Below are 27876 nucleotides of genomic sequence, written 5' to 3'. Positions count from 1 at the left end.
AAGTACATTATTTGAGTCTGAGCAACCTTGAGTCTGAACAGCCAATAGAGTCCATCAACCTCTCTCTGCTTGGGTTCAGATTAGACTGGTTTTTTCTCAGTATAACTCCTCTTCTGGTTTCCCATTTGATGCAGACGTGAGTGTTGAAATGAGTGCGGAACAGAGCAAAGCAATGGAGTGCTTGGAACCCTGTCCAGTATTCAACTTTTTCAACTACCAGTGAGTTAGTTAGCTAGCTCACTTGCTATAGGCCTGTGATGGATATCTCTAAGGAACTGAAGTAGCTTGAGTTATGTTTTATTGATTAGATATAAATAAAACAATTATTATTTCTTTGAACTGGACACAGGCAGGGAAAAAATGAGCAAGATGGGCTGCCATATTTAGTTAGCCATAGGCCTATACCTAGCTAGTTACTTGTGGCTTGCTGGTAGTTAATGTTAAATATAGGCTACTAGCTATAGATTTGCTTTCTATCTCGACATCAACACAAAGTAAATTGGCTAAAGTTGTTGGCATTGTGAAACACTCAATGTACGATTATGAAGTTTCAATCACATAGCTAGCATGGCTGTGTTGTTGCTAGCTCCACGTCACGGTGGTTATGATCAATATTTCCTGGCGAACTACGTGCGATATCTGCACATTTTAGAGGACTAAATACTAATTTATCCGAGACTAACCTACGTAACGCGGGGATTTGTAGAATTTGTCATTGGTTCATTACATTATGTCAATGGTTCATTAAATTTGAGTGAATGAACCAGTTTGAGTTTCGCGGTGTCAGTTCCGTGTACCAGTCTCAGCCTTATGTGAAGGTAAATACAGGTCTCCATTTTATGGCACATTTAAAGTTATGAGATCCACCCTAGATACTTTGTCGTTGCAACAACAATCCCACTCTTTATTAGAAAACGGGGTAGCATGACTTTTATAATCAGCAAGTTGGCGTTAAGTTAGAAAAGTGGATCCGGTGACCTGGTGTAAACGTGGCTATTACCACAAGAGCTGAAATAAAAATAGTCGGAAAACTATTTCCTCACGTCTAAGTCATAAGATTACAATATATGAAGTAAGCACATTGGCGATACAATGTGTAAAGAGTTTCAAAGTACATCAATTAGAAAGCTCCACAGCCGCTGATACATTTTATGAATAAAAAATTACACTTTTAAAAAGTCTCAAAGGTGTGTGTCCACTGGCGTTAACTTGGAGCACTCCGAAAAACCGGATCGGAAGTGGCTTTTTTTTAGCAGGTGGGAATGGTTATTTTAAATCGGTTCATATTAGTTTCCTGGCCATTTCGTTGCAACTTCGATTTTATTCGACAGCTACAACTAGTTATCTAACGAATAGAGAATAACGGGTTTTACGTTTAAAGTGTATAAAGGGTCAGTGATGGCCTAGATTAGGAGGAATTTAGATGGGTTTTCTCTAGCCTGCTAACTAGCTTGACAGTTGCCGGCCTAATTAAGGCTGGTTTACCGTCAGGGTGTTGTAGATCTAACCCTAGCTAAACTACAGCTGACCTAGCTGTCAAATAACTAATTTCTCTTCATTTCTAGCGACACAGTAATGCCAAATCTGTAGAAAATCCTTACTGAAAATTCACTCGTGTGGTTCACTAGTTATCTTGGCTAACCTTAACCTAGTTTAGCTAGCGTAGTTTCTTACTCGTGCGTCTAAACTTTTAGTTTTTCGTTTCGATTTGTGCAGATCTTCAAAAAATTGTAAAATAATAAAACTAAATAGGCAACACATTATTGAGGATGGTATTTGAATCAAAAATTTAAATAATTACATTAAAACCATGTTGTGTGTGCTGTAGCAGGTAAATTGAAGATTAGAACAATGCCCCAAGTCTTGTCCAAGTCTGGGAGAGGGTTGAAATGGTCTCTTTCAACCACTATTACCAATGGCCAATCTGAGACAGTGAACACCCAGCGCAGGAGAAACAAGTTTAGGCGCCGCAACAAGCGTTGGAAGCCACAAGTCCCTCCGGTAGCCGTCACAGCGGGGCCTCGGGACCCCCGGGACAACGAGGACTGGGAAAAGGAGATCGAGGAGTTGTCTCGCAGGACGCAGAAAGAAAAGCTGTCGAGCCAGACTTATGGTAACCCGATTTTTTTTGCATTTTGTTTTGTAGTATTTACTGTAGCATTATTTATTTTTCTTGGTTTTCAGTGGTCATGATGAACGTTATGGTGCGTGCGTATAGTAGTAAACAGTCTCACTGATCATTTGAGCTGTTGAAGCTGAAATATGATCTCAGAAAAGGGATCTTTGAGATGTTCCTGATAACAATAAGGCTAATAATAGAAATCCTTTTTCCACTAAAGGTGGCTGCTTATACATTTTGGAAAGTTACGTGGCAAGGTGGACTTTATAGTGTTTATAGCTGGATAGTCACTACTTGATTTTCCAATTGTAAAACTGGCTAATTCTTCCATATGATTAAACCTTGGTTATACCATCATGTACATCTTTAGAAATGACTGTAGTCTTTAAGAGCCGTTGGCATTCAAATACTAATTGCCTCCTCTGGCTTCCTTTCTGTAGATTCTGAGGATGAGTTGAATGAGGCAGTGGCTGCTCGTCCCCTGTACAGTGTACCCAGTGCCCCCCACCCAAGCCAGCATCACTACAGCCCAGCAAGCCACCACGTTCCTCCTGTGAACTGGGTCCACCATGTGCACAAGGTCGTGGTGGACCAGTTTACTGATGCAGACGAATAGAGGCTGTGTCCTTAGTGCACCTGCCTGTTACACTGATGGTAACGGGGATCAACATTTTAATTTAAACACGTTCATTTTACTGTACTTGGCGAGATTGTTTGGGACATTTTACATGTTACTTTGAAGAAACATTATGTTCTCTTGTTGGGTATAAGCTAATTAAGTATTATTTATTATTCCTGGTTATAGACTTCAATTTGTATGCATTTTGTATGCAAGAGGGTGTTGAACCCTTTTGGAACATTAGACTGGTTGATTTAGAGTGCTTTGTTGTGATGTACCCTTGGTTTGACAGGATGCCTTTTTCATGGGTGCGATATTCACTGCAGTTGGATACTTGTCAAAACATTTATGCTGACATCTTTGTTAGAGAGGTGACAGCCTGTCCCACTTCCGCCCTTAATCCTCAAACAACTTGAAACCATCAGTAGCTTTAGAAGTGCTTAAGGCCGTAGATAATAGTCAATATTTTTTCTTCACTGTAAAACTGGCTAATTATTCCATGAATTAAAACCTTGGTTATGATGCCATCATATATGTCTGCAGATGATTTATGTCTAAGTTTTTAAGAAAAGTTATTACTCTTTATACAAACCAGCCTTGCAACTAAATGAACTTCTTTGAAATGCCTCCTAACGTTACTGGCCATATATAGCCTGTAGATGGCAGTATAAATCAGGATTTCCACTCCACCCTCCCTTACTTGAGTGTGACATGATACGAGTTAGGTCACACACTTCATTTTTATATGGTGACTTCATTCATCTTGAAAGCTAAGTGCCAACAGGCATTTACCTGAAAAGTGCTTTTTTTTAATAGCCCACTATATTGAGTGAAACTTGGCATTTGATAAGAATGATATTCACATTCTGACTGCCTTTTGTAAAGCACTTGAAGATCAGGAATCCCCTTAAGGCAGGTCAGTCTAACATATATAACTGGTTAGCCTATGCTCTATTTTCCTTTTCCTTTTTTTTAGCTTTCTTTGCAATCAAAATATGACAATAAACCAGACATGTTAGCAATTAATTATCTGTTGACTTTAACATCTCGAAACTACATTGCTTGTGCTTTAGAAGTCCACACACATCTATTGTCCATCTTCATCTCAGGTCCTATGTTTGAGCCTTGCCACATTGCACACTTAAGTTCTAATACTGCCCCAGCACACCTGATGCAACTCGTACGATACATCCACCACTATACATTTCTGAGTCACGGATGACACTTAACTGTGCAGAGTGGGAGTCCTCTTGGCAGCTGTTCCAGGATCAGCCGCCTCCACCCACATTAACATGTCAACCATTATGATGACGGTAAAGAGGCTGGTGTTTAGTCAGCCGTTCACCTGATTCTGCCTTGTGTAAGTAGGGGCTACAGTTCTTGGGGCTATAGGCACTGGTCAAGTTAGTTAAAATGACCATAAACAGGGCATTTTGTTCCTAACTTTGCATTAATGTTGTGAGGTAAAGTGTGACTACCAGCTATTCTATGTGTAAATGATCTGCAGTCTCATCTATTACTATAGAGCCTGTTATTAGATCAGCATTAATACTGTCACACTTTGCTAACAGCTAAGCTACAGCAAACAAAGCCATTGCTCATAAAGAATATGAGCCCAGGTCAGTTCCTGCGAAAGAGCTCACCATCGACAGGAAAGGAATCTAAGCTCAGATTTACACTCTTACTGTGCGTCAGGACCACCAGCCTCCAACTGCGGTGGAGAAGCAGAGCTTGTGATTCATGAGTAATCTCGCATCAGGAGACATGATCATCGAGTGCTATGTCATCTCCTGTTGAGGGTATTCTGAAGAGAGAGTTAGTCCTGGGTCAGTACCTCCTGCCTAGGTCCGCGATTGCTGATGTGATGCACATGACCGCGAGCTGTAATTAGGTTTGTCCTGTTGCTGCATTCGCTCACCAGCTCGCCAACGACCTCGGGCTGCTCTTTCTTTTTATTTGTGTGTGTCATGAAATGTCACGGGGTCATATCAAAGGGGGTATTGTGGTGAAAGGGAATTGGAGGAAGGCGATATTTATTCAAATAGTGTGAGGAAATGCCTGGCAGAGACAGCAGCTAGGGCCTGTGACCATCAGACGTTGCTCAACTCTGTAGCAGGCAGGGGAGCCAGAGTGATGAACAGCCAAGTAGGCCAGAGTGTTTGGGCTTGTGACGGTCTGTCAGATGGCTGACTGATCCATGTATGGTCATGACGGCTTCTATAAACACAGCCTTGAACAGAACTCGGGCGAGACTCTGAACAGGAGGCTACTGTGTTGATTTTGAACTGTATTCATGGATTAGTGTCGACTTATGGTATGCGGGTGCTGCTCCCCGGGAAGCTGCAGTTCTCTGGCAGACTCAGCAGGGGGCAGCATTGCTTGGCCGCTAGGCTCCGGCTCCCGTGTTGAGATTCAGAGCTTGTCCGTAGGCCTGTGCGCAGTTGGTCATAGCGCCTCTTATTTGCTCTTGCTCTCTCTTCCCCCATCTTGTCTGGGTCAAGGTACCGATTAATAAAACCTCTGACTGGACAGAAAGAGGCAGGGGAGGGAGGGGGAAGTGGCGGAAGAGAAAATAAAGTGAGAATAAAAGAGGGTTTACAGAGAAATGTACCAAATGGGGAGAGAGCTCTGTTCCACGGGTCTGATTTGTTTGTGTTGCTCTGTTGCTCCTGTGTTATAGGCTGTCCTTTACCATACAGATTTTTGGTGGGCCACATATTCTCTCAAACCCAAGACAGGAGTGTGTGTGTGTGTGTGTGTGTGTGTGTGTTCTCAGTAGATTAAGGTCTGGTTTTGATCGGTAGGCTGAAGCCTACATCCTCATTCTTAGCATTACTGTAAGCCCTGATAAAAACACTGCCTCCCACATGCATACTCTGGCATGCATTACAGAAGTAGCTAGGTGTGTGTGTGTGTGTGTGTGTGTGATTTCTCTGAGTCCTGCTTGAAACATAATGCTAATTATTTTAGTCAGATTAGCTGTTTGTGATTTTGAAAGCTCACGGTATCTTCTGTAGGTTTTCAGAGCTCATAATATGACAACACTCGCTTCTCTGTGTTCCTCTAAGCATTCCGTTAAAGATTATGAACCATTTCACGTCACGCCATTCTCCTCTCCTGTGGTGTGTTCCTGGCTTTGCTTGTTGCTGTTTGTTGTTATTTGTTTTTTGGCTGTTTCTGAGTCCCGGCAGCATAGTATCCTCCCAGAATCCAGGACAAGTTGGGGGGGTGGCAGGGGGGGTGTCAAGGTCACCTTTCCTAATATGACGCTCAGAGGTGTGGGTCACCTCCTTCACTCCTACTGAAAAACGATTCAGAATGACAGGGAGGAAGTGAGAGAGAGAGAGAGAGAGAGAGTCCAGCACACGGTGTTTGCACTGTAGGTGTCTTGTTTAAATACCTTCTTCCTTTAATTTGTGTGTCTTTTTTTATTCAACACCTCTGAGGTAAATAATGCTGATCAGTGTTCTTTCTCAGTTTTGCTACAGCGTAGTGCGTTCTGAGCAGGTGGAAGAGCTGTCTCACAATCCACAGGCTGCCAATGCAGAGCCTGCGTTCAGTATTTCAGACTTCCTCTGCTGTTTGACTCTGCTGGCAGGGTGTAAAACTAACCATCTGTGCATGGCTAGCAATGCACAATCACTACACTTCCAACTCAACGTCAGTTTCATACTATACAACTAAAGCCAGCATGAAGATCACAAAATGGTTTTCTGTGGAAGTTATGGAAAACGGGGAGAAAAAGACACTGCATTTAATACACAGGAGGAAAAAATCCCACAGTCACGCCTTCTTAATTCCACGCAAGCCTGCTAACCTCATGACCCAGTTAAAATTAAGTTTACTCTAATTTGATGAGGAGTAATCATATTATTTTCTGAAAAAAGTGATTCACTGTCATAAAATTAGACAAAGAATTTCAAGTTGTTTGACTTATATTTCAAGTAAAGCAACTGTTACTGTGAGCACCTGCAGGACTGCTTGAGTTTGCAGCGTAACCAAATATGACAACTCGTTCAGTGTCTTCTTTGCTGCTATTTTGCTCAGCACAGAAACAAAAATAATCCACTCGTAAAATGTAAAGTAAATATCTAAACATCATTGTACCCAGTACCTAAAAATGAATTGATTCTCAAAAGTCATTCAAGAAAATAAATTCATAAATAATATGTATGATATATATAACTTGAACAATCCCTGCAGTAAAGACTTTTGTTCTGATATTTTGGCCGTGTTAATTGTAAAGACATTCTGATTTGCTGGATGTGTTTGCGGTATTTCCCAAATGAAAGGGAAGAGAGATGCCCTCGTGGCTTGTTCTTGTACTGTTAGTTATATGACATCAGATCATGACAGAATATTGTCGAAGTATGAACCCCAAAGCCTTATTTTGACACAAATAAGATGCACCTATTACAAGAGTAAAATGGCTTCAAGAATGCTCCATGTGGTTATTCAATGGGCAGTGGGTGAGCGTGTGTAGGACATATTTTAAATGCAGATTCTCAGTGTCTCACTATTAGTGGGACGTCTAGGCACAGTGCTATACACAGAAAACTTTAGTGTGATATTTGTGTCTTTTTTTCTTCATGTTTTAAAGATGTTCAATGCTCTTTTCTTCCAGGCATTGTGTCCATTGTAAAGTGCTTCACCAGTTCATAGAAATTATATCTGCGTAAGGAGACTGTAGCACAGTTTTAAGAAAGACAGTGGGTGGAATGGGAGTAAGATGCAATGAAAGATCTTCTGGAAGCAGTCATCAATTTTTCCAGAGCTGGAAATGGGTTAGGCCTCCACCTGAAGACATGAGCCATTTTAGGAGTGGCTAAAATGTCCTTTATATCATTGTCCCAGAAACTGGCAGCCTGCTTTGTGAAGCATTGTGTCTGTATTGAGCAGTGTGAGACAGAACTGTGTTGCAGAAGCACTTTTGAAAAGCATAAAAAAATTCATTCATTCAAGCCACATCCAGTAGAACAGTTATCTTTCGGACCTGGTACACGGGCCTTTGACCTTTTTACAATGGCAGATTTTCAAGATTTTGTAGGCTGATCAGTTCCATAGCCCATTCCACAGCCTTGTTCGTTAGCCTAAAGCTATCTCCTGTCATCTAGTATCTTCTGTCCTCTATCACTCCGCCACTTCATCATCTTGTGAGATCCCCAACCTGCTGACTCCAGATGATTGCTCGGGGCTGTCCGAGCTCCTGTGTTGAGGAACCCTGTGCCAGCCCTGTGGGCACCAGTTGGCACTCTGTGCATCTCACTTCTCAAGTTCCCTGGAGGTGGTAAATGAGCTGTGGGTATGGGGTACAGGCCTTCCGCTCGCCCGCCTCCGCAGCGCACTCGGGTTTCGTTCTCGTTTGTCCAGGTGGAGAAAATAGAAAGGCAATAACCGGCACCTCCTCCAAATCTGTTACCTCTGGCCCGGAGCCCGGAGAGAGAGCACCACGATGAGCCGAAGATAGCAAGACACGGCGGCAAGCTAGCCATATTGTTTTGAGGATGGGGATGATGGTGGAATATGAGTGGAGGAAGGTTGGTTTTAGGCCAGGAACTGCATAGCAAGTAGCTAGTAGCATATAGCAAATAGCAAGTAGCATAGTAGCTTGCCTTAGATTGTGATTTTGATGATGTGCGTGGGTGTGGACGTGCCTCTGTGCAGGAGTGCGTGTTCCCCTCTCCGGAATGAGCTGAATGGATAAACGACTGGAATGAGGCCCCACGTTAGCAGACATCCCTGGCATTCCAGCCGGGATACATCATCCTCCTCTAAATCCCCCACATTCTCCAACAAACACCAACAAACCCGAACCTTGCGTCCGTGTGGCAGCGGGAAGGGTCTAGAATGTTCTTCCCCTGGTCTGTCTGGCGATTCCGTCCCTTTCCCAACAAACGGAAAAAGTAGCAGTCAGCTAAAGCTTTGTTGGGTAATGTTGGCTCATGTTTGCAGTGAGTATCCATAGTGAAATTAACCTTGCTTTAAGGCACCTATAGAGACTTTTTGTAACACATCGTTGACATGCCAGTCATACCTTGCTATAGTTCAGGAATGGTTATGCAAATGCATGAGTCATGCCTTCTCTTGACTTATCATTCCTCTTAGTCCTCGCGTGACACTCTTGCCGTAATCATTGTGCAAAGTGGTCTTGTCACCAGCATTCGAAAGCTCCATTTGGGAGCTTCGCATGGAACAGCAGTAACGCGCCATGTGCTCCAGTGTCTCCCTGGTGTCTCCGCCCCAGCCGACATTCGCCCCCATCCCCTGAGCCAAGGCCATTCCATTCCCCTGAGCCCATCGACGCCTCGGTGAACTTTTACCATGCTGTTTCTGTAAGCCGCTGCAGACACAGTGGCCACGGAAAAGGATGCTGGAGCTCCTGTTATTGAACTGTTTAGACCTATTGGGAGCGCTGATCTGGCAACAGTTCCCCTTGTGGTTGTATAATAATATTCAGGGTAATATGACGGGTGGAAAGCTGATCCTAGTTTAGCATGAACTCTAAGACACTCGACACTAGTACAGCTGCTAGTATCATGAATTTGATATGATTCACCCTCTACTAAACAGTACAAGGAAACATACTGTTCATTGTATTACGGACAAAAACAGCTCTTCGGATTTAGTGCTCTTTGGTTAAAAGAAACAGGAAATGGTGGTGCTGGTACCTTTGACTAGCTGCTGTAGAACACCGAGACTCTCTCTGCAGGAGGCAGGAATAGAGCGTGTCATTTGTGGGTGTGGCTTTGCTTAACCCATCAAACAACAGTAGTCTGTGCATCTATGAACTGTATTTGGTGCAGCCTTGGCCTGAATTGTGCATCACTTGAGCTTGCTGGAGGAACCACTGATTCTGTGTATGGATTTGATTACCCTCATCATTGTGATACTAGCTGTGCTTTTCACTTCACATCTACTGTCCCTCGATTTCAAACAGCTGTGCAAATACAACCTCATAATATTGTTATAATGCAATATTCAAATTATTTTTAAAAGCCAAGAATAGATTTGCGATCTTCCAAAAATGATTTATTAGATAAAAATATATTGCAGTATGTCCACAAAATGCCTAGGCTAGGGATGATTGGACTATTGCAGAGGTGTCGGCCTCTCTATTGCCCTGTGTATGGTAGATCTGACCTTTTTAAGAGTGCTCTGACCTACATAGAAATGTTGGCATAGCACAACAGAGGCATTTAAGACATTCACAACTACAGCTATCTAGTACTGGAGATCTGCTTGATTTAACTGGTTAACAAGCTATCTGGTTCAGTTCAAGGTAGAGTTTGCAAAAATATCACCTGAAGTTTCTCAACTCAGTGGTTTCTTATTAGCAACCCATTTGATATTTGGTATAAATCTGATTTCTAATAGATTGTGTGTTTATTCTCCATTATTCTTCCCTAGAATGCCTGCAGTTTTTGTTAATTTCTGATGAGTTTTCTTTTCTGATATTGAAACCAGTACTGAATACCGGCTAATACAGACCCAAAATTTATTTCTTTAATACTACTAGCCCACAGACTGTGTTTTTATACCCTACTGTAATTCCCTAGAAAGCCATAGTGTTTTTGTAGTTCATGATGGATATCTATACCGATACTGATACCAGTGCTGAAACGCTGAGTTCCGGCTAATACAAATACTACGTTTTAAAATTTGTGATTTTGAATTGAAAATAAAATGCCCAAACTGCTTCAGCAACTAATTAGCCAACAACTTCCTTAATTAATCTGAAGAACTGAAAATGAATTTAGTAATGAAGTTAATAAATTAAGTAAATCTCAGTTTGAATTAAAATTAAGTTCATTTCTGATCCATATCAGTTTATTTAGTTATAGTCTATCTGTTTTGTTTTCCAAACACAATTGACCAGAACTGAAAGAAACAATTGGCCAGTGCATCCAGTCATCTATCTCTCTCACACACACACACACACACACACACACACACACACACACACACACACACCATGAGGAAGGTTCTCTGTTGATAGGCATCCACTGACGAGACACTTAATTACATGCAGTGTGGAACTGTTGTCTTATTATTATTTTTAACTTCTTTCAATGTGCTTGAAATGTATACAGAGTGCAGTTCTATTATCTAGAGATGCATACAATCAGATTGATTGGGACTTTATCAGAAGTTATTAAATAGCTCTGGGGAATAGCTGTGATCGGGTCATACCCTAGTACCCTACTAAACATGCAAGTGTTGCTTGCTGCTTGTGCTTTGCCTGGACACCCGGTCGGGTTTGCACCGAGCCCGTTCCTCCGCTCGCCTGTGGGGTTCTCTCACCGCTGTCAGTGTGACGGCTCTGCTGGCTTGACCAGGTGCGTTTGATGTGGAACCCGTGACTCATCATCGCCGCCCTACTGCACACGGGCTGTCATGTCGAGACACTCATCATGGATATGCGTCAGTTAAAGCAGCCGCCTCCGGGGTAGGGTGGTGTTTAATGTGTTGAGCAGTTCATATTGCATCTGCTCACACACTGTTTTTTAAGGGTGTGTTCCTCTGCAGGACCAGGTCTCCCAGAGCTGGGCCAACAAAGACAGTGGACCACTTTCTAGATTCAGGCATAAAGGCTTTTTGTGGGACCGAGCACAATGTAAACAAACTCAATAAAAAAATTCCATTATCATTCATAACCATTAGGAAACTGCTTGGCTATTGTTCAAAATACAAACCTCAAGGAATTTTAAGATCATAATAGGAATGAATAAAACTTGGTTTCTGTTTGATATTATATCTGTTGTAACTTCCTCTTGATTCTCACGTTGTACAGGCTTTATAATTGTTTAGTTGGTATTTTGCAGCTATCTTTGAGTAGACCCTTGGTTTAAAGGGTCATATCTCAGGTTCTCATCTCTTTCAGCAGGTTCCAAGACATACTTCTGCAATCTAGCTGCCTCTTCTTGGATAAAAATCAGTGGTTTGCTGATGGTCTAGGGATGTTCACAGAAAGCAAATGCTTATCATTCATATGTGATAGATCTGTAATGGATTGATTAGGTCTTGTACGACATTGCCTTGTGAAGCTATGCCTGAAGATTTGATGACGCAAACAACACTAGTATCCCATGTTATTCATTTATTTGTGGTTATATATTTTTAACTGGTGTACATGGTGTCCTGTTGCTAGGCAGAAAGGGGCCTCTCCGTGCTCCGTGAGCCCCAGGGCATTTTTTTTAATAAGCCTGATACCTGGGGCGAAGACTGGTGAGAGCAAGCACTTACCTGTTGGTAGGTATCCGATGTCTCTCACTCTATGACCTTTGAATGTAATTGTTCAAAGCAGGCAAAAATCCTCTAGCTTCCGAAGACCCAAGCCTTTAATTTGTTTGGATAATTTTGAAAACAAACATTGTTAATTGTTTACATACTTTAATTGTTACTAAACAAAAGCAATTTTGAATGTATTTGAATGAGGGGTTTTTTTTTGTCGGTAGTGTCTTTGCCTTAACAAAGTTAGCTGAAATGTGTCAAGCGCTGCTGATGGGTGAAGGTAATTACTCATGTCATGTTTCTCATGGTAGTCTGCATCAGTCTGTGGATCACGTCCAGAAATTTACATCCGGGAACAGGCAGACACCTGCCTCAGGTTCTGTCCAGACTCCTAACAGGCTGAAACCTGCCTCAGGTTCTGTCCAGACTCCTAACAGCAGACGATACCAACTGAAGAACAGCGGATGTGGCTGAATGTACAGAGGAAAATGTTTGGTGATGTACAGATTTAAGATTATTTACTGTGTTTTCTCCACATAATTTAGGATTTGAAACTGAATTTGAAGCTAGCACAACACAAGAAAAGACTTCTACTGATATGATGGTGAATTTAATGTAAAAAATAGGGGAGGTGTATAAATCCATAAGGTTCATTTCCCTCGTGGGAAATATTCCTCTCTCAAAAAATTCTCCAGTTATTACCTTTCTCTGATCTGTAGGTCCCCCACACTGCCCTGTGGCTAACATTGTTTCCTTGGTGACATGTAAAGCCAATCACCAGCTCTATTCCAGCAACTGTAAAATATAAACTAATCCTGGATAGGCTTGTGCTATATTTCCAAAATATATTACTTATAGTAATTTACAGACACAATGCACCAGTAAAACAGTAGTGGCAAAACCAAATGAAATGAGGGGGAAAAAACAACCCCCCTTATATAAATAGAAATAAAAGCATATAATATAAAGAACTAGCATTCATTTTTGAAAATGTAAATAGGATGCACTCATAACTCAGTGTGAACATACCTTCTTTGTTTGCATGCTGTTTTGTCATTTTGGCCCCTGGCCAGCCACCAACATTATTATTTACTCTTTGTTTAAGTCTAATTACATTTTTTTTTTTTTTTTTGTTAGATTTGTTTTATTGCTCATTTGTGCTGTAGCGCCTTGCATCTAATTCTCATTGTACATGCTACAAAAAATTTAAAATTCTCATCCTAGTCAAGGTAAATGTACTGATTACCCAAAATATTCTGGAAAGTGCATCATGGCAAAAGTTATGGTGATAACATCATCAAACCATATCGCCCACCTCTAAGTCTACGCCAACACTCCTATCCATCATGACCTCAGGACCAGGGCCCACTGACGAAAGATCCCAGAATGCCGAGGTCCTCCTTAACCTTTAGAGTTGGGACTCTGTGCACGGAGGTCCAGAGAGAGTGGAGAACGTGGGTGGGGGTACAGGGTGTGCGTGGTGATCGGGCCCAGTGGGGCAGCGTGTTGAGGAAGTCTCTCATGCCTGGTAAGCTCTGGTGATGATCCGACATACTCCTGGCCCATAAACGGCTTCGCCATGTGGGCATCTGGTGCTTGGTGACTCAGCCTGTTGGGTTGCTGTGGTTTTTAAACCACTGCCTGTGGTTGGGCGAGACCGGCTGCAGCTTGGCCCTGCAAGAACCTGCCTGGTGTGCTGCTCTCCTGGTTTCCTGGTATTACTGAACTGGTGTGTGAGTGGGTGTGAGTGTGGGAGGGTGGGTCGAGAGATCGGATGCTCTTTGAACACGTCTTTGTGATCTTTGCTGAGTCACGTCATGGGTGTGGTGAGCGTGGATGGGGAGAGTGTGGTCATCGGAAATGAGTGCAGTGCTCAGCTTGCAAATCGGCTTTGTGGAGAACTTGTAGCCTGAAGTGTCATGAAGGTCTGCAGGTATCAAGACACAAACCATACACACAACATGCAGAACATGATGTCATACATTATGACGAACTTATGTCAGTATTATTTGTAGTGCATATATAGACAAAGGCCAAATCAGCACTGGTTACTGACTGGGCCTTTAAGAATAATAGTATTAGAATAAGTACTGTGTGTGTGTGTGTGTGTGTGTGTGTGTGTGTGTGTGTGTGTATATATAAATATAGGTATGTTGTGTATATTTTATATGTTTATATTTTACATATATTTTAATCAACATGGATGGGGAAACAGTCAGTTAAAATTGAAATTGCAGTGAAGTACAAAATATTTCCAATTTATATGTGAAAAAGTAGATTTTTAAATCAAAACATTCATTCCATGGGGTTCTAAACTTCCAAAAGTGTAGATCTGTTTTCTTTCCGATTCTTAATTTCATTGCTGCCATTGCAACAACTGGAAATGCAAACAGATATGTAATGAATGAATGAATGTTACACACACACACACACACACACATATATATATGAGAGATCATTTTAATATTAAAATAATGTACACATTTTTAAATGTATTTTTATTATTACATTTGCATTTACTTTATGTATATATGAATATAATTGTATACAGCACTCTTTTTATTAATTTGCATATTCATATCGATTAGTTTATACATATTTCAGTACAGACTGAAAATATTACTTTTTAACCCAGACTTTATAGTGGACCTTTTAGCCTGTTTGTAATAATGGCATAGTTAGCACACCCAAGTCAGTTGGTTTTGAAATGCATGAGAATTGTGTGTGTGTGTGTGTGTGTCGGAGAGCAGGGGAGAGAAGTGTCTTATGAGTGTTTCACACTCATCAGATAATCAACACTCATAAGGTGAGGCCAAGGAAAGTGTGTGTGTGTGTGTGTGTGTGTGTGTGTGTGTTGAAAGCCTGAGATAAAATGCTCAACATTCTGTCTGGTGTGTGTGAACAGCACTCCTTATTTCATTTGCTTGTTAAATAGTAACGTTGTTCTGATTGGTTTACCAGACAAGTCTAAGGCTTTGTTTACAAGCAGTGCAATGTGATTTCATTTCATTTAATATTTTCCCAAAGGTGTAAATAACCAAAAGGTATGCACCTTAACCATGAGTTCATTTTTGATTTTCTACACATTTATGACAACCAGCTATTTCAGCAATCTCTTATTTGCCCGAAGTGTGTCTGAACATCAAAATCAGAGCAGATAAAGAAGAAAGTGACATGTTGGTATTTCTGCTTAAACAGAATATCTGTTGGATGTCTCTGTGGTTCTGTTAATCTCTTTCTTAGGGATGCTTGCACAAAAATTGCACAGAAATTACTCCCTACCTCCACAATTATTTTAGGATCCTCCTGTCGAGTCAGTCAGGATGGATGTCCTGTGCAGTGTTACGGATATGTGTGTTATTTAGAACACTGCCAGCTGATACAGAATTTAAGCCAGTGGCAGTGGGCGTGGTTAGATCATACATGTGGGTTTGTTCATACGTGTATGTTAGTTCATGCAAGTGCCTTTGCCTGCTGACACAGGGTTTATAATGACAATGGGGGTTCGATTGGCTCTGATCACGACCAGATAAACTTGTTTAACTGTGTGAAGGAGGATTACTCCGTGTTTTAGAGCTACTGCTTTTTCAAGAGCACAGCCAATTTTAGATAGTATTTATTCTCACTCAGTATGTTTATAAGGAAAAAACTGATCTTAGTTTTTGGTAGGAACTGTATTCTTCAGTAAAGGATTCAAATTAGAATTAGGCTATTGGCTCATATAAGATTTAATGTTATATGTACTTTATAGCAAATCTGAGAGTGTTGACTGACAAAGTATTTCAGACAAGGAAGTATTTTAGGAGGAACAGGAATGAATATTTATGGGCCAAATGCCATCCATTCAAAATTTTGAAAAAAGTATGGAATCAAAAAATCTAATAAAATCAAACATTTTTCAGCTTTGACAGATTTTTGAGTGTGTGTGTGTGTGTGTGTGTGTGTGTGTGTGTGTGTCTGGAGGTGGGGTGGAGGCACTTTTGTACATGAAATATCACAACCATGCAGAAAATGTTAGTTAGCACTAGTGTCCAGGAGTTTTTCTTGTTGCAGAATAATATACAAAAAGCTGTTTTGACACAAATTAATTTATAATCTCTTATGAGCACACTTGCACGTAAGAATTCAGTTAACAATAAAATCAGGGCAGTTACCTGTGGATTTACACTTTATTTGGAACATGAACTGTACATGAACATATCCGAGTGTTGCAGTCTCCCTGTTTTATTTGTATTTGTTTAGAAGTGTTTGTACATGTGTATGTGAACTAGGAATATTGTAGCTGGACAATGAGTGTTTGAGGAGGAGCAAAAATGTATCTTCCCAAACAAGAGTGTGTTTGGTGTCATCTGCATGATCTCTTCACCTGGTGCTACCACACACACACACACACACGGGGGGGTTGTCTCTTGGGTATGCTTAGCTGTTTTGTTTCTAGTTTGCTAGCTATTTGATATAAATCTGTATTTGTGTGTATATCTCTGTGTATGTCATATATCTGTAATTAGCATTATATATATATACAGATATGACATACACAAGAATGTGTGTATGTCATATATCTGTAATTGTTGTGCATATATAATATGCGCATCATGCCACATTAAGTTCTGTAGGATTTTCGCTGGTGGGCGATTAATGTGATAAAAATTATTTCAGCATTTGTGATGTCATTGTTTGGCTGTCCTGCAGTTCCTACCACACCTCCACTCATTTAAGAGAAACTCACCAAGAGCTGCTTCCCATTTCATGGTCGAACGTTCAGAAATATCTCACGTTCAGACTGTGGTCGCATAAAGGTGGCACTCCAAATTTGAAGCTGAGCTCCTTCTCACCCCGTTTGTATTGTTTGATTAAAGCACTGACATTTAAATTAATTTATCATCTCTAGAATCATTTTATGGTTTTCTTGCATGCTTGGATGAACTGCTTTGGCAGTTATTAAAATATTGGCTAAAGAGATGAAGCAGATAAGAATGTCGTGCTGGCGAGTTCACGGTGCTTCATCTTAAAAGATCCTGATGACTCAGACACCTTCATTTTCTACTGCCATGTAAAAATAGCAAACTTCACTTGTAAATCGACAGGCAGGAAACATATATTGGCTAAATGCAGCAGGTGTTTTTCATGTACATAATCCCACTGGAGAAGTCTTTAGTGCCAGGGAAATTATTTTACTAATGTAGCTTTCAGAGAATTGAGAGGGAGGGTAAATTAATTATTCAAGCTCTTGTCCAGTGTGGTCTTAGACTAACCCTTTCCCCATGTTACATTAATTGTCCAGGAATATTTTCCAGATTTTCCCTGTTGTTTAGACTGACAGAATGTTTCTTCAGAACAGGCAAAAATGTCATTTGCTGCTTTGAGTAACTGCTGCTGGTTGAGTAACTATACACAGAAATGTCAGAGTCCCTTGTGACAACTCATGACCCACGAGAACGAGGGATGTGTTCTCGTCTAAATAAAGCAATGAAACAATATTACTGCAAATATAATAGTCAGCAGTAGTTTTCCAAAATGCATACTTGGGCATTTATAACAATCCATTAATTAAGTGTATCATTTTTCATTTGCAGTGATGGGTTGATTTCACAAAGTTGCAGATTTTAATTGCATTTATTGAAAGACTTAATGCAGTTAAGCAAATCAGTAGAGGAAGAGAAGTTCCCAAATAAAATTAAACAAGTCCATATGCAAATATCATCCACTATGTGCACAGTAAAGCAAATTCCCTCTATTTTTTCACACTTTAATTTTTTGAACCATAATAAATACATAATATAAATGCAATATGGTCCCCTAAGAAAGCTGAAATTAGCCAGTGCCTCTGGGGCTTGTTGGAGTCATGTGTCCTGCTTAGCTGCTCAATGACAGTCAGAGGAATGGCGTTTGCTGTCCACTGGGACCGAACCCAAACTCTCCTAAGTCACGGGTGAGTTCTCCAACCACTGGGTTAAAGGCTGTTAAAATGTCATGAGCACCGTTTTCAGATTTTCACCCACTGCCGTAAGGACCCTCAGCCTCATAACAGGAACAGTTGGTCAGTTTGGTGAACCTTGCTGTGTGAGTAGAAGTAGATCTTCAGACCTTAGGTCATGTGCTAAAGGGGGTGTGTTTGAGATGTGTGTGTGAGGTGTGTGTGTGTGTGTGTGTGTGTGTGTGTGTGTGTGTGTGTGTGTGTGTGTGTGTGTGTGTGTGTTTAAACTATGTAATATGCTCTTTACACATAACAAACATAGACACATCTACATTATTAGATTTTTTATTTAATAATACACTAATAAAGCAGTAATATTATTTGTTTCTGTGGTATTGTTCTAACATTTGTTTTTGTTATATGTGTGTGTGTGTGTGTGTGTGTGCTTATGCATGTGTTACTCCTTTGGGTGCAGTTGAGTTTGCATGTGAGGGTGTGTCAGAGAGTGGGAGTAATATCAAGTGTATTTGCATTACAGTCTTTTTTCGTGTGTGTGTGTACATGTGGCAGTGAGACTGACTGCTCACTCTGAGGGCGAGAAGAAGCTGAGGTGCCAAGGATTCTGAACTTTCCGGAACCTTCTTTTCGTCTCCCCAGTGGGATGGGTGGACGCCCACGCGGGTCTCCTCTGCTCCCGCGAGGACCCTCGTGGACGAAGGCCCCCAGAGCGCTGGAGCCAGCCGCTGGAGATAGCTGCTTGGGTGAACGCTGCACGTCTCTGGAAGATTTTTTCAAGCAGAGTATCCAGGATTATGCATTCAGCCTTTTCTCACCTTTCTGTCTACTGAAAATGTGTCATCTGAGCCTTTTTGCACAAAGCACCCATATCAGAAAATCTGAATTTGAGCTTAAATACAATATGTATGACGATAATATTGATACTGTTGTGTATTTTAATAATGGGACTAACGTGTCCGTGGAATTACACATTACTCTTAACCTTTGACACACCCTCTAACAGCAGGACGCACACTCACAGCAAACAAACTGCATCTGCGCTGTCCGTACGTAATGTTTAAAACGCGTGCTTCTGCATTACAGTCCTCGTCTTACTAACCCACTGAAAACGGAACGAAGGTTTGCGGAAGTAAATGTTACTGATTAGCGGTGGGAACGTGGCCAATCGGAGCACTTCTTTCTAAGCGCCAGCGCGCTGGAATGCGGCCCGCGTGGGGAGGCTGCACAGGCCTGCGTTTTGGGCTTTGCTTTTTCAATGGCTGACTGTTTTTCGACTTCCCCCAAACATACGAGCTGTAAGTAATTAAATAAATCCTCGTGTCCCAGAATATCTCGGATGGCTCTGTTGGAGCTGGATGTGAGGACAGTAAAACATCAAGGTCAGCTGAGGCAGTAGAGGAGGATGTTGGATGGTCTCCCTCTGCCTGCACATGCAGCAATGATTGGCCCTTATTTCCCTGGTATAGTATTAATGATGATAAGCTGTGGCCATTGGCAGTGGGCGGAGCTAGGAGGTGGATCAGGGGTGGGACTAGGCGTTGTTATCAGGAATGGAGGTTGTAATGTTATTTTTTTCTAACCTCAGTGAGCGGGGGAGGGGGGGGGGTGCTCGTAACTCAGCTGGCTGTCTGCCGCTGTGTTTATGGATGTTGTAAGCTCATCCTGTAGTCCTTCCACTTCAGGCTCTGCTGTCCTTGGGACATAAACGTCACGCGCTTGCCAGAGGAGAGTCGGCGCTCCTGCCCAGAGGAGAGGCATGGTGCAAGCATCACAGCTCCAGAGGACGAGCTGCCCAGATTCAGATTCAAAGTGATCACGGCGTGGCCCTGTTTTGAGAAGTGAGTATGTTCTCCAGATCGAATGCGTGTGTGTCCCCGGTAGGCTCCGCCCCTAGGCCGGCTGCTTACTTCAGCGGAGTTTGGTAGTGAAGCACACACACTCATGATCTAGCACACACACTCTGTTCTTCCTCTATCTGACCACTAAGAATTGGCTTGTCCTCCCCTTCGCTTAGACCTCAAGCATCATCTTAAACCGAATCACATTTGAATATTGAAGATCAAACATGCATCATTTCCCCTACTGAGGCAAGTTCTACACAAAGACAACGTGAGGGGTCGTGGGGGTTATTCAAGACAAACAACTCACCCCTGTGCTCGTGACACACAGTGTCTTGCTAATGATCCTTCTGTCTGTGTACAGTAAGGCCACCGGTGAGGGGATCAAGTGTGTATTCCTCTCCGTGGTGTTCACGGAAAGCACGCCAGCTCTGATTGTGTGGGCGGGGCTCCGCTGTTCACTCAGCATGCACGAGCGTGCTCAGACACCCAGAACAAAGCCATGCGTCTGTCACCACGCCTGCAATCCCACGGTGCACCATCCACGTTTGTGCTATACTCCGGGGTCCAGCGCACCTGGATGAGGTCATCGAGGTTCCACACAGCTCTTCCTGTTGGAAGGACAGACTGGGAGACTCTGGGGACCGTGCAGAGAAGCAAGATTCCAGACAGTATTAGAAAAATCTTATAGCATTAGACAAAGTCCTAACCAGCAGTATTGGATATCTGAAAACTTTCTCTACTTTCCCTACTCAGCCTTTCAAACCTGAGCTGAAGTTTCTTTGCAAAGTTTATAAAGGCAGATAAAACGTGAATGATTCTTGTAAATAATGCCTTCGTTCTCAAAATCACAGATGACAGGTAACTTGGGAAACAGTTTTGAATTGAATAGATCATGGAAGGGACTATAGCACTGCTGTGGACAGTTTCTCCAAACTCCTCTTGGGCGCCAAGGACTTCAGTCAAACATCGCTTACGCCGTAATTCATGAATAATTATTATGCCCGTTATACAGTTTGACATTACTGAGACAGACTGATTAGTGAGGTATTAAGGTACGACAACTGTGATGTCACACAACAAAGCAAATGTCCTGCCAGTTTCACATTAGTGTCGTCTTTTTGCTGCACTGATTATTCTTTCTGATTTTGTTCTTTATTGTTAATTTTGTTCCTGTTGTGGTGTCCAGTGTTGACCAGGCAAGGATCCCCCCCCCACCCCTTTGAGACTTGGTTTCATCCTCATGATATTAAGGACATTTTGTTTGCCCGTGTCATCTTTCGGGAGTCCCCAGTCTGTATCCCCCGGGACCCTGTAAAATCTGTAAAGCTGCTTTGTGACTAAACCTGTTGTAAAACGTGCTATATAAATCAATCAAGATTTCAACATCAAGATTTCATTCAATCTTAAACTGAATAACACTGAACATTCAGTTCCAACCCAGATCATAAACTGGTGAAATGTTGCTACAGCTGGTGATGGAAGGCATGGTTTTAATTGTTTTAAAACAATTAATATAAATGTTCTTATGTTGCGGTACTCAAAAAACGAATCTGCCAGTTATCACAAGGGTTTTAAAGCATTCGAAAGAGTTCAAATGTTGTGTGGTATGGGTGGGTGTGGCCGGAGAAGGGCCACGGTGAGCGTGTTCAGTGAGGGCAGGATCTGTTGTTTGGATCTTTTTGCTCCAGGAGAAAACACTTCTGAGAACTTGACATCGGTATCAGATCCGCACCCAGTGTCTTGGATAAGTCGCGCACGGGGAAGCTAATTCTACTGGAGATATCCTGATAGTTCTGAGCTTTGTATTCAGAGCCAGAGTGGAAGTTTATCGGTCGTAAGCTGTAATCACTGCGCTCTAGCTGATGTTTTTGCGAGTTGTCTGATACGACATGCACTGAAACCGCCGGTTCCCTCGTCTGATATCAAATCCCGGGGGGCTAAAAACCTTCCAAGTCGCTGAGCACCATTTTATGGGCATGTTGCACAAGTCTGTTTCATGAGTGTGTTGCGCTAGACTGATCTACATCGCGTTACATATTTTTACATACTAAAAAAGTGCCTTTAAGGACTGATATATAGTTTTGGCCTGCCAGGCTTGTCAAAACACATGTTCGGGTTGACCTGAAAACTAGTATTTGCTGGTTATTGTATTTTAAAATCAAGAAATGAGTGTTTTCTGTCATGGAAAGAGTACTTCAGTGCAAGGTAATGTGACCAAATCCTTGAGGGCAGCAGAAGAAGAAATGATGACCGGATTGCACTAATGAACCTTCAACATCGAGGTTCTACCACTATAGCTGCTCACAACTAGACACTGCTGCTAAGAGAGTACTGAATCTGAGCTTAATACGTATAGAATAGAATACGTATAGAATAGAATACGTATAGAATAGAATAGAATACGTATAGAATAGAATACGTATAGAATAGAATAGAATACGTATAGAATAGAATACGCTCCTGCAAGTACTCTTCAGTCCTGCCGTCCTAGCCGAGTGGACCGTGTTCAGGGCATGCGTGCAGGTATTTAGGTGCGTTAGCTGGCCCGCTGGTGAGTAGGCCCGGTGTAAGAGAGGAGGCTGGTGAAAACATGTCCTCCCTCACCTCGCTCCAGAACCAAGCATGGACTGTTTATGCGGCGTTCCTTCCACTCCCATATTCTGGCAACGTTGTGCAACGCTAACGCACAAGGCCTGCGTACTGGGCTAAGACCCTGCCTCACTGGACAGGGAGAGACGGATGGAGGGAGAGAGTTGGTGTTTCATGCTGTTAAAATAGTGTTGATTGTTGACGTTAGTGAACGACGAGGAAGGGAATGTAGGACAAAACAGCTTCAGAAGAAATTAGGTCACTTTTGCAGGGGGGGGGGGGGGGGGGGTGTTTGGCAAAACCTCTGGCATGACACTTACACACCAGGAGCATTTATTAATTGACTGGAAATGTTTGAGGTCCCTTGGCGGGATGGCAGGACAATGCCTGAGAAGGAGCAGGAAAGCTGCAGGAACCTCCTGCTATTTGCACAGGAGGCCGTCCGACCGCCTTTCCACAAACTGCTGCCCCGGTGGCCAGAAGCACAAATCAGGTTAGGTTGGTTTTTTGCTTGAGGGGATCCAAACGAAGAAAAGGGTGGGTGGGGGTGGGATACACTCCTTAACCCACTGCCTTTGTGAGTTTTCTTTACACCTTGACCCCCACTCCCTCCCCAAACACACCCACGTCCTCGGGCGGACAGTGGGCGCACAGGGGGGCAGCCCCGCTCCCACGCCCAAACGGCCCCAGCCCAAGGGGAGTTAGAAGTTTCGACTCGCTGGCAGGGCGTGTCCCACTCCCCCGATGACTCATGAACCCCGATCGGATTCCAGGCACACGTGGAACACGCTCCGCTCTGTGGCATCTCCAAACGCCGCCGGTTAGTTCTGGGCGTGGGAGCTGGAATGCAGGTTTGGGGAAGCTGCAGTTGGGCAAGGGCCTCGCCACGCCGGTGCGACCCAGACCGCTGCGGTGTCACCGGGGCTGGGGAGGCGTCTGTAGAGCCCTCTGAAAGGCCGTGCACTTTCTCTCTCCCCCCCTCCCCGTCAAACCATGTTAGTTTTTTTGGAAAAACTGAAACGCTACTGTTCCCTTTGCAGCCTGTGGGTATTTTACAGCTCCGACAGCCAATAAATTACCTCTCTTAAAGTTTTGTAATAACCAAACACAGCGACCCCTCCCCCTCCTCCCCCAATAAATAAATAAAATTACATATCCAAAATGATTAAGGGTAAACATAGGTTCTAGCTAATCCCCGGAGGAAGAACAATCTGTTTAAGAACTGCCTCCAACACTTGGATACAAATGATGTAAATGGAGGCATTTGCAGGGAGATTACCTGCAAATGCTCTATTTCCATAACCATAATAATCAGTCCTGTTTATGTAGTTACCAGCATAGTAACTAAAAGGAGTCGTCGTGATTTACGTGACTGTTGAATTGTAAGTCTGGACTTCTTACGGCCTCATCTCGGACTGTCTGTGCTGCATGGGGTCTCAATAGGGCTGCACTACTGGAGAGGGATCCCCCAGCAGGGCACTGAGTTCATAATGGGGAGGGGGCGAGAGGTGGGGGTGAGAGGTGGGGGTGAGAGGTGGGGGTAAAGGAGAGGGTGTTCCAGCAAGATCCAGCGCTGGCACAACCACATGAGGGAATGGACGCGGTCGTGTGATAGCCGTATGAGATTCCACATGTTTCGATGAGTCATTTCTCTCTCCCTCCCTCCCTCCCTAGAAAAGGGCATGAGCCTGAGTCATCCATACTTCTGTGTTTTTCTCTCTGTCTTTGTGTCTCTCTCTGGCTCTCATGTATTCCTGCTCTCTCTCTCTCTCTCCCTCTCTCTCATTCAGCCTCTGTGCCTCCTTCTCTCTGAGCGAGTCATGGACTCCCCTCACACATGTGAAACAGCATGGGCGTAGTCGCTGTGATCAGTTCGGTAGGAGTGTGATAGTTTTTTGGTATTCCCCCATTTCGCTCCCCAAACTCCCGAGACGGCCGCGGAAAAGGCCGAGCGGGTCTGGAACACACGGGAGAGGAACTTGGACATCCAGCTCGTGTGGAAATGAATCACCATCCTGAGTGAGGGAGACGGGCCTTTCTGCAGACAGACTTGGCGCTGGGTTTTAACAGCACATGGGAAACATATTTAGTGCCTTAAACATATCCTATTACAGTCACAAACCGTAGACTCAGTACAGCATTCTGCCACCGCTTTATGATTTCCGTGAGAAAGGAATAAAAATACATTTGCAAGCATAGCCGTGCACATCGAGGGAGCACACATCGCCTTCGGGCCGGCTACCGCACGCCTCCAAACCTCCGGGCCATTGCTGAGCATTGCAAGAGCAATAAGGATTTTCAGGGGCATTATGACTGGGTGACCAGAACACAGCTGCCCCCAAAAGTCCCTCACTTTTCTTGCTGCCTTGTTCACAGCATCGTCAGTCCTTCCAAACTCCCCCCACCCACACACCCACCCGCCCACCCTGCAGAAATCATACCACCGGTCTAATTCAGGTTTCCGTGACTCTGCGTCAGTGTTTTATGCGCCTTCGAAATATTTCGGAGATGGATGTGCAGGAGCGTACGTCCCTCAGGATCCTTTTTAACTGACTTCTGTTCCTCATCCAGCAGCTCAGTTAACATGGTGTAACGAGGTTTATGAGAACCATAAAGACTCGGAACATGAATTACAGAGAGGGGAAGGCGAGCTCTTTACGTTCCGCGGTGCAGTATTTCAGCACAGGCGTCCACAGATTCGGTACAATTAAGTTCTTGACGGTCCTAACAAGCATCAAGAAGTAAAAGTGCTTAAAAAGGTGCAGCTAATCCAAATGTTAGCTATTGCTTGAGTTTCTTACAATTAGAGATAAACAAGAAAAATGATACACATCAATTTCAGGCAAGTCACTGTAAATGTATCTGTTAAGCATATTGAACAGAGTCTTTAGAAACTGTGAGAAACAACCATTGCATGCAGCGCTAATCATATACAACTCATTTTCATCCAAGCCAATTTTTTATTTCCATGTGTAGGGAAGCTATTAAAGTTATACTGGTTTGAATCATATTTATGATTCATTTATATCATATTTAAGCATTTGCAGTTTAATAATTTTGCTTAATATAAATTTTTTTATGGCATGCTACTGTGGCTTTATTACACCAAAATGTTTAAAAGGCCGTTTTAACAAATTCCTTAACGTGAGGGTTCAGTAGTGTGTTCGGTGGGATATTTCATCCCGTTAAGCTTCTGTTGAAAAGATAAACATACCTGAAGTTCAACAAACTCAATTTAGTGAAAGTGCTTCCAAGCCTCAGATGTGGTCGGCCTTTTTCCACTGCCAGAGCTAAACATATTATGACACAACTAAGTGACTGAGCAACCTTGCAGAGACATGTACGCTCAACGAGACGCTTAAAATCGCAGAGTTTCTCCAACAGTTAGATTAACAGACTCTCTTTAGCTTGCATGGTTCATTTGAGGAGATCCTTTGGACGAGTTTGGTTTAGCTGCAGCGTGATTAGTCGGAGACAAAATTATAGGACTGATTTGATTTTTATCTACGCCATGATTGGTGTAGAAGGAAGCACTTGAATCACTTGTTATGAATGGAAGTGTTTGTGCCTGACAATTTAAGCTTTTTGGCCAAAACAATACACAATTCCGCAGAGAGGCCTCTGGCAGCCACGCGGTTTAGAGAGCTGTTTCATATCACAGTGTATCAGCTATCCCACAATCCTCAACTACACAGACCACTCTGCCCATAGGCTGCTGCGTATCTCGGCCACTGCAGGCCCTGATTCACGTGAGCTGTCCTCACAGTCATGGCCTAAATACTCTTACAGCTGTAATTCACATGACAATTCCTGCTATTAAGACACAGCAACATTTATGATTTGATGAAGAGAAAAAAATTATTTATTTCTTGTCAGAGAAATAAAAAGGAACAAGAACACTAACACATTTTAAAACTCATCGTGCAAGTGTTTGCCCAATAAGGTTTTTATCATACATTGATTTTGAAAGAGCATGTTTTTGTTTTTTTTTACAAACATAGTCTTGTGTTAAAATATGAAACTTATCTAGGAATTAATATATCTATTATTTATTTATGCCTACTTAAAGTAGGTTATAATGTGCAAATATACCTGCATAGGTTTCTACTATTGCTGTCTGTAGTAAGGAGGAGAAGATAATGAAATTACGTTATTGGATCAGTTTTGCATTGTTAGATGTTTTGATTATTGTTTTTAAGTTAAATACCTCCTTGCTGAAAAAAACAATGCTTTATGAAGTATTCCACTTCTTATTTATAATAAGGCCAGTGATCAGTATTAAAGCACTCACTTTTTTCACTAATTCATGTAAACACCATTCTACTATTTGCACTACCAAGTACCATTATTTTAAATTATTATTATTTATGCTTAGATATATGAGTTATTTGGATTTCTCTAACATGATTTTAAGGAGTTTGATATGTTTTTAATTCTCGGATGTAATAGCCTACCATGTCCCATGTTGTTGTTTTTTATCCGAATTGAGACAAAAAAAAGTTTAATGACACCAGCTACATTAAAACACAGACTCGATATAATCAAACCCTTTCGGGCGCGTGGATGAAGGTCAGAGCTGACAAAGTTCTAAGAATAAGCCGCGAGACTAATTGATGACGGTCACATGAGCCAAAAACTGGGACTTTGTAGGCCAGTTGATGGAAGGGAGAACTCACCTTGCCCGCAAAGACCCAGCCTCTGACACACTTAGCTGTCGGAGACCTCGCATTTCTCTTCGGCTTTGAAATTCGCTATCGCAATATGCTTGATTATGTATCTGAGAATATAAAAGTGTCCTGTGCTATATTTGCCGTGCGTTATTATCGCATCGTTAACATTAAAACATGTGAAACACTGACACAGTGTAGTCAAGCGTGAAGCTAGCCGGCCATGAAGAACGCGAGTCAACCTTCCCACTTTCTTTACCTGAGAATCGTCCGTGTGCACGCAGACCGCCTTCCTCCCCGCAGCTCTTCTTCAAACCAAGGCACTCGCTTGAGGAATAGAAAATGTTGCTATGTAGTGCGAAGTTGCAGCTACTTCACGCCTTGTCACCATACGCCCCCCACTCCTCCGTCCCCCCATCTGCGGCGACTCGCTGTTGCGCGGACTCCGGATTAAGAAACAGTATCCACAGGGACCGGTTGCAACATTCCTGCTTTGCCCAAAAAGAGTGGATCGTCTTCCATCTGAGCAGCAATACTCCTCGCCCGAACGGTGTAGTTGGTTCATGCGCGAGCATTTAGGCGTTCTCGTGCAGCGCCGCTCGAGCCGGAGCGACCCCGCGCGCTCGCCGCACGCGCGTCTGGCTGTAGACGCACGTGGCATGTTGCGCTCAGGCGCCCCTGACTGGCAGGAGGGGCACCAGCCTGGGACCTCCCAGAAATACAGCTCCTCTTGAACCCCCATTATTTCAGCTCCCAGCTGGGATGATGCGATGATGAATTGAACAAGCGGGGCTGCGTTTTAATCATGATCAAAGCACATCTTGTATCAGTACAGCCTACTATAAAAATGTTTATTGTGAAGATTTGTAGTCTAC

At 42.8% G+C, this 27876-nt stretch overlaps 1 protein-coding gene and 1 long non-coding RNA gene across 6 annotated transcripts; one reads left to right on the top strand and one right to left on the bottom strand.

The window, feature by feature from the left end:
* The first annotated feature begins 22 nt into the window (after positions 1–22).
* Positions 23–3265, top strand: LOC143521928 (uncharacterized). 4 transcript variants are annotated; one of them, XM_077015456.1, is made up of 3 exons: positions 23–136; positions 1829–2113; positions 2560–3265. In XM_077015456.1, the coding sequence occupies exons 2-3, from the start codon at positions 1852–1854 to the stop codon at positions 2733–2735; spliced, it is 438 nt and encodes a 145-aa protein (XP_076871571.1). In that variant the 5' UTR covers positions 23–136; positions 1829–1851; the 3' UTR covers positions 2736–3265. The 4 variants fall into 4 exon arrangements, with proteins under 4 accessions (XP_076871571.1, XP_076871570.1, XP_076871568.1 ...); XM_077015455.1 differs by having other exon boundaries at positions 75–219; XM_077015453.1 differs by lacking the exon at positions 23–136 and adding an exon at positions 390–818.
* A 14950-nt stretch (positions 3266–18215) lies between these two features.
* Positions 18216–27631, bottom strand: LOC143521925 (uncharacterized). Of its 2 annotated transcripts, none has more exons than XR_013132869.1 (3): positions 27261–27631; positions 19485–20379; positions 18216–18664 (listed from the first exon to the last, which is right to left on the bottom strand). It is a non-coding gene; the product is annotated as an uncharacterized LOC143521925 (long non-coding RNA). The 2 variants fall into 2 exon arrangements; XR_013132868.1 differs by having other exon boundaries at positions 20053–20379; positions 27261–27624.
* Between the last annotated feature and the right edge of the window lie 245 nt (positions 27632–27876).

The sequence above is a fragment of the Brachyhypopomus gauderio genome, chromosome 8 (assembly GCF_052324685.1).
Source record: "Brachyhypopomus gauderio isolate BG-103 chromosome 8, BGAUD_0.2, whole genome shotgun sequence".
NCBI classification, from domain to species: domain Eukaryota; kingdom Metazoa; phylum Chordata; class Actinopteri; order Gymnotiformes; family Hypopomidae; genus Brachyhypopomus; species Brachyhypopomus gauderio.
This window is presented reverse-complemented; position numbering and strand designations above follow the sequence as displayed.

What these genes read in the sequence shown, in the direction of transcription:
- LOC143521928 (XM_077015456.1), top strand. Translation starts at nt 1,852, where the DNA reads ATGCCCCAAGTCTTGTCCAAGTCTGGGAGAGGGTTGAAATGGTCTCTT. An exon ending in GCTGTCGAGCCAGACTTATG is followed by an intron (nt 2,114 to 2,559) that starts GTAACCCGATTT and finishes TCCTTTCTGTAG; the next exon opens with ATTCTGAGGATGAGTTGAAT.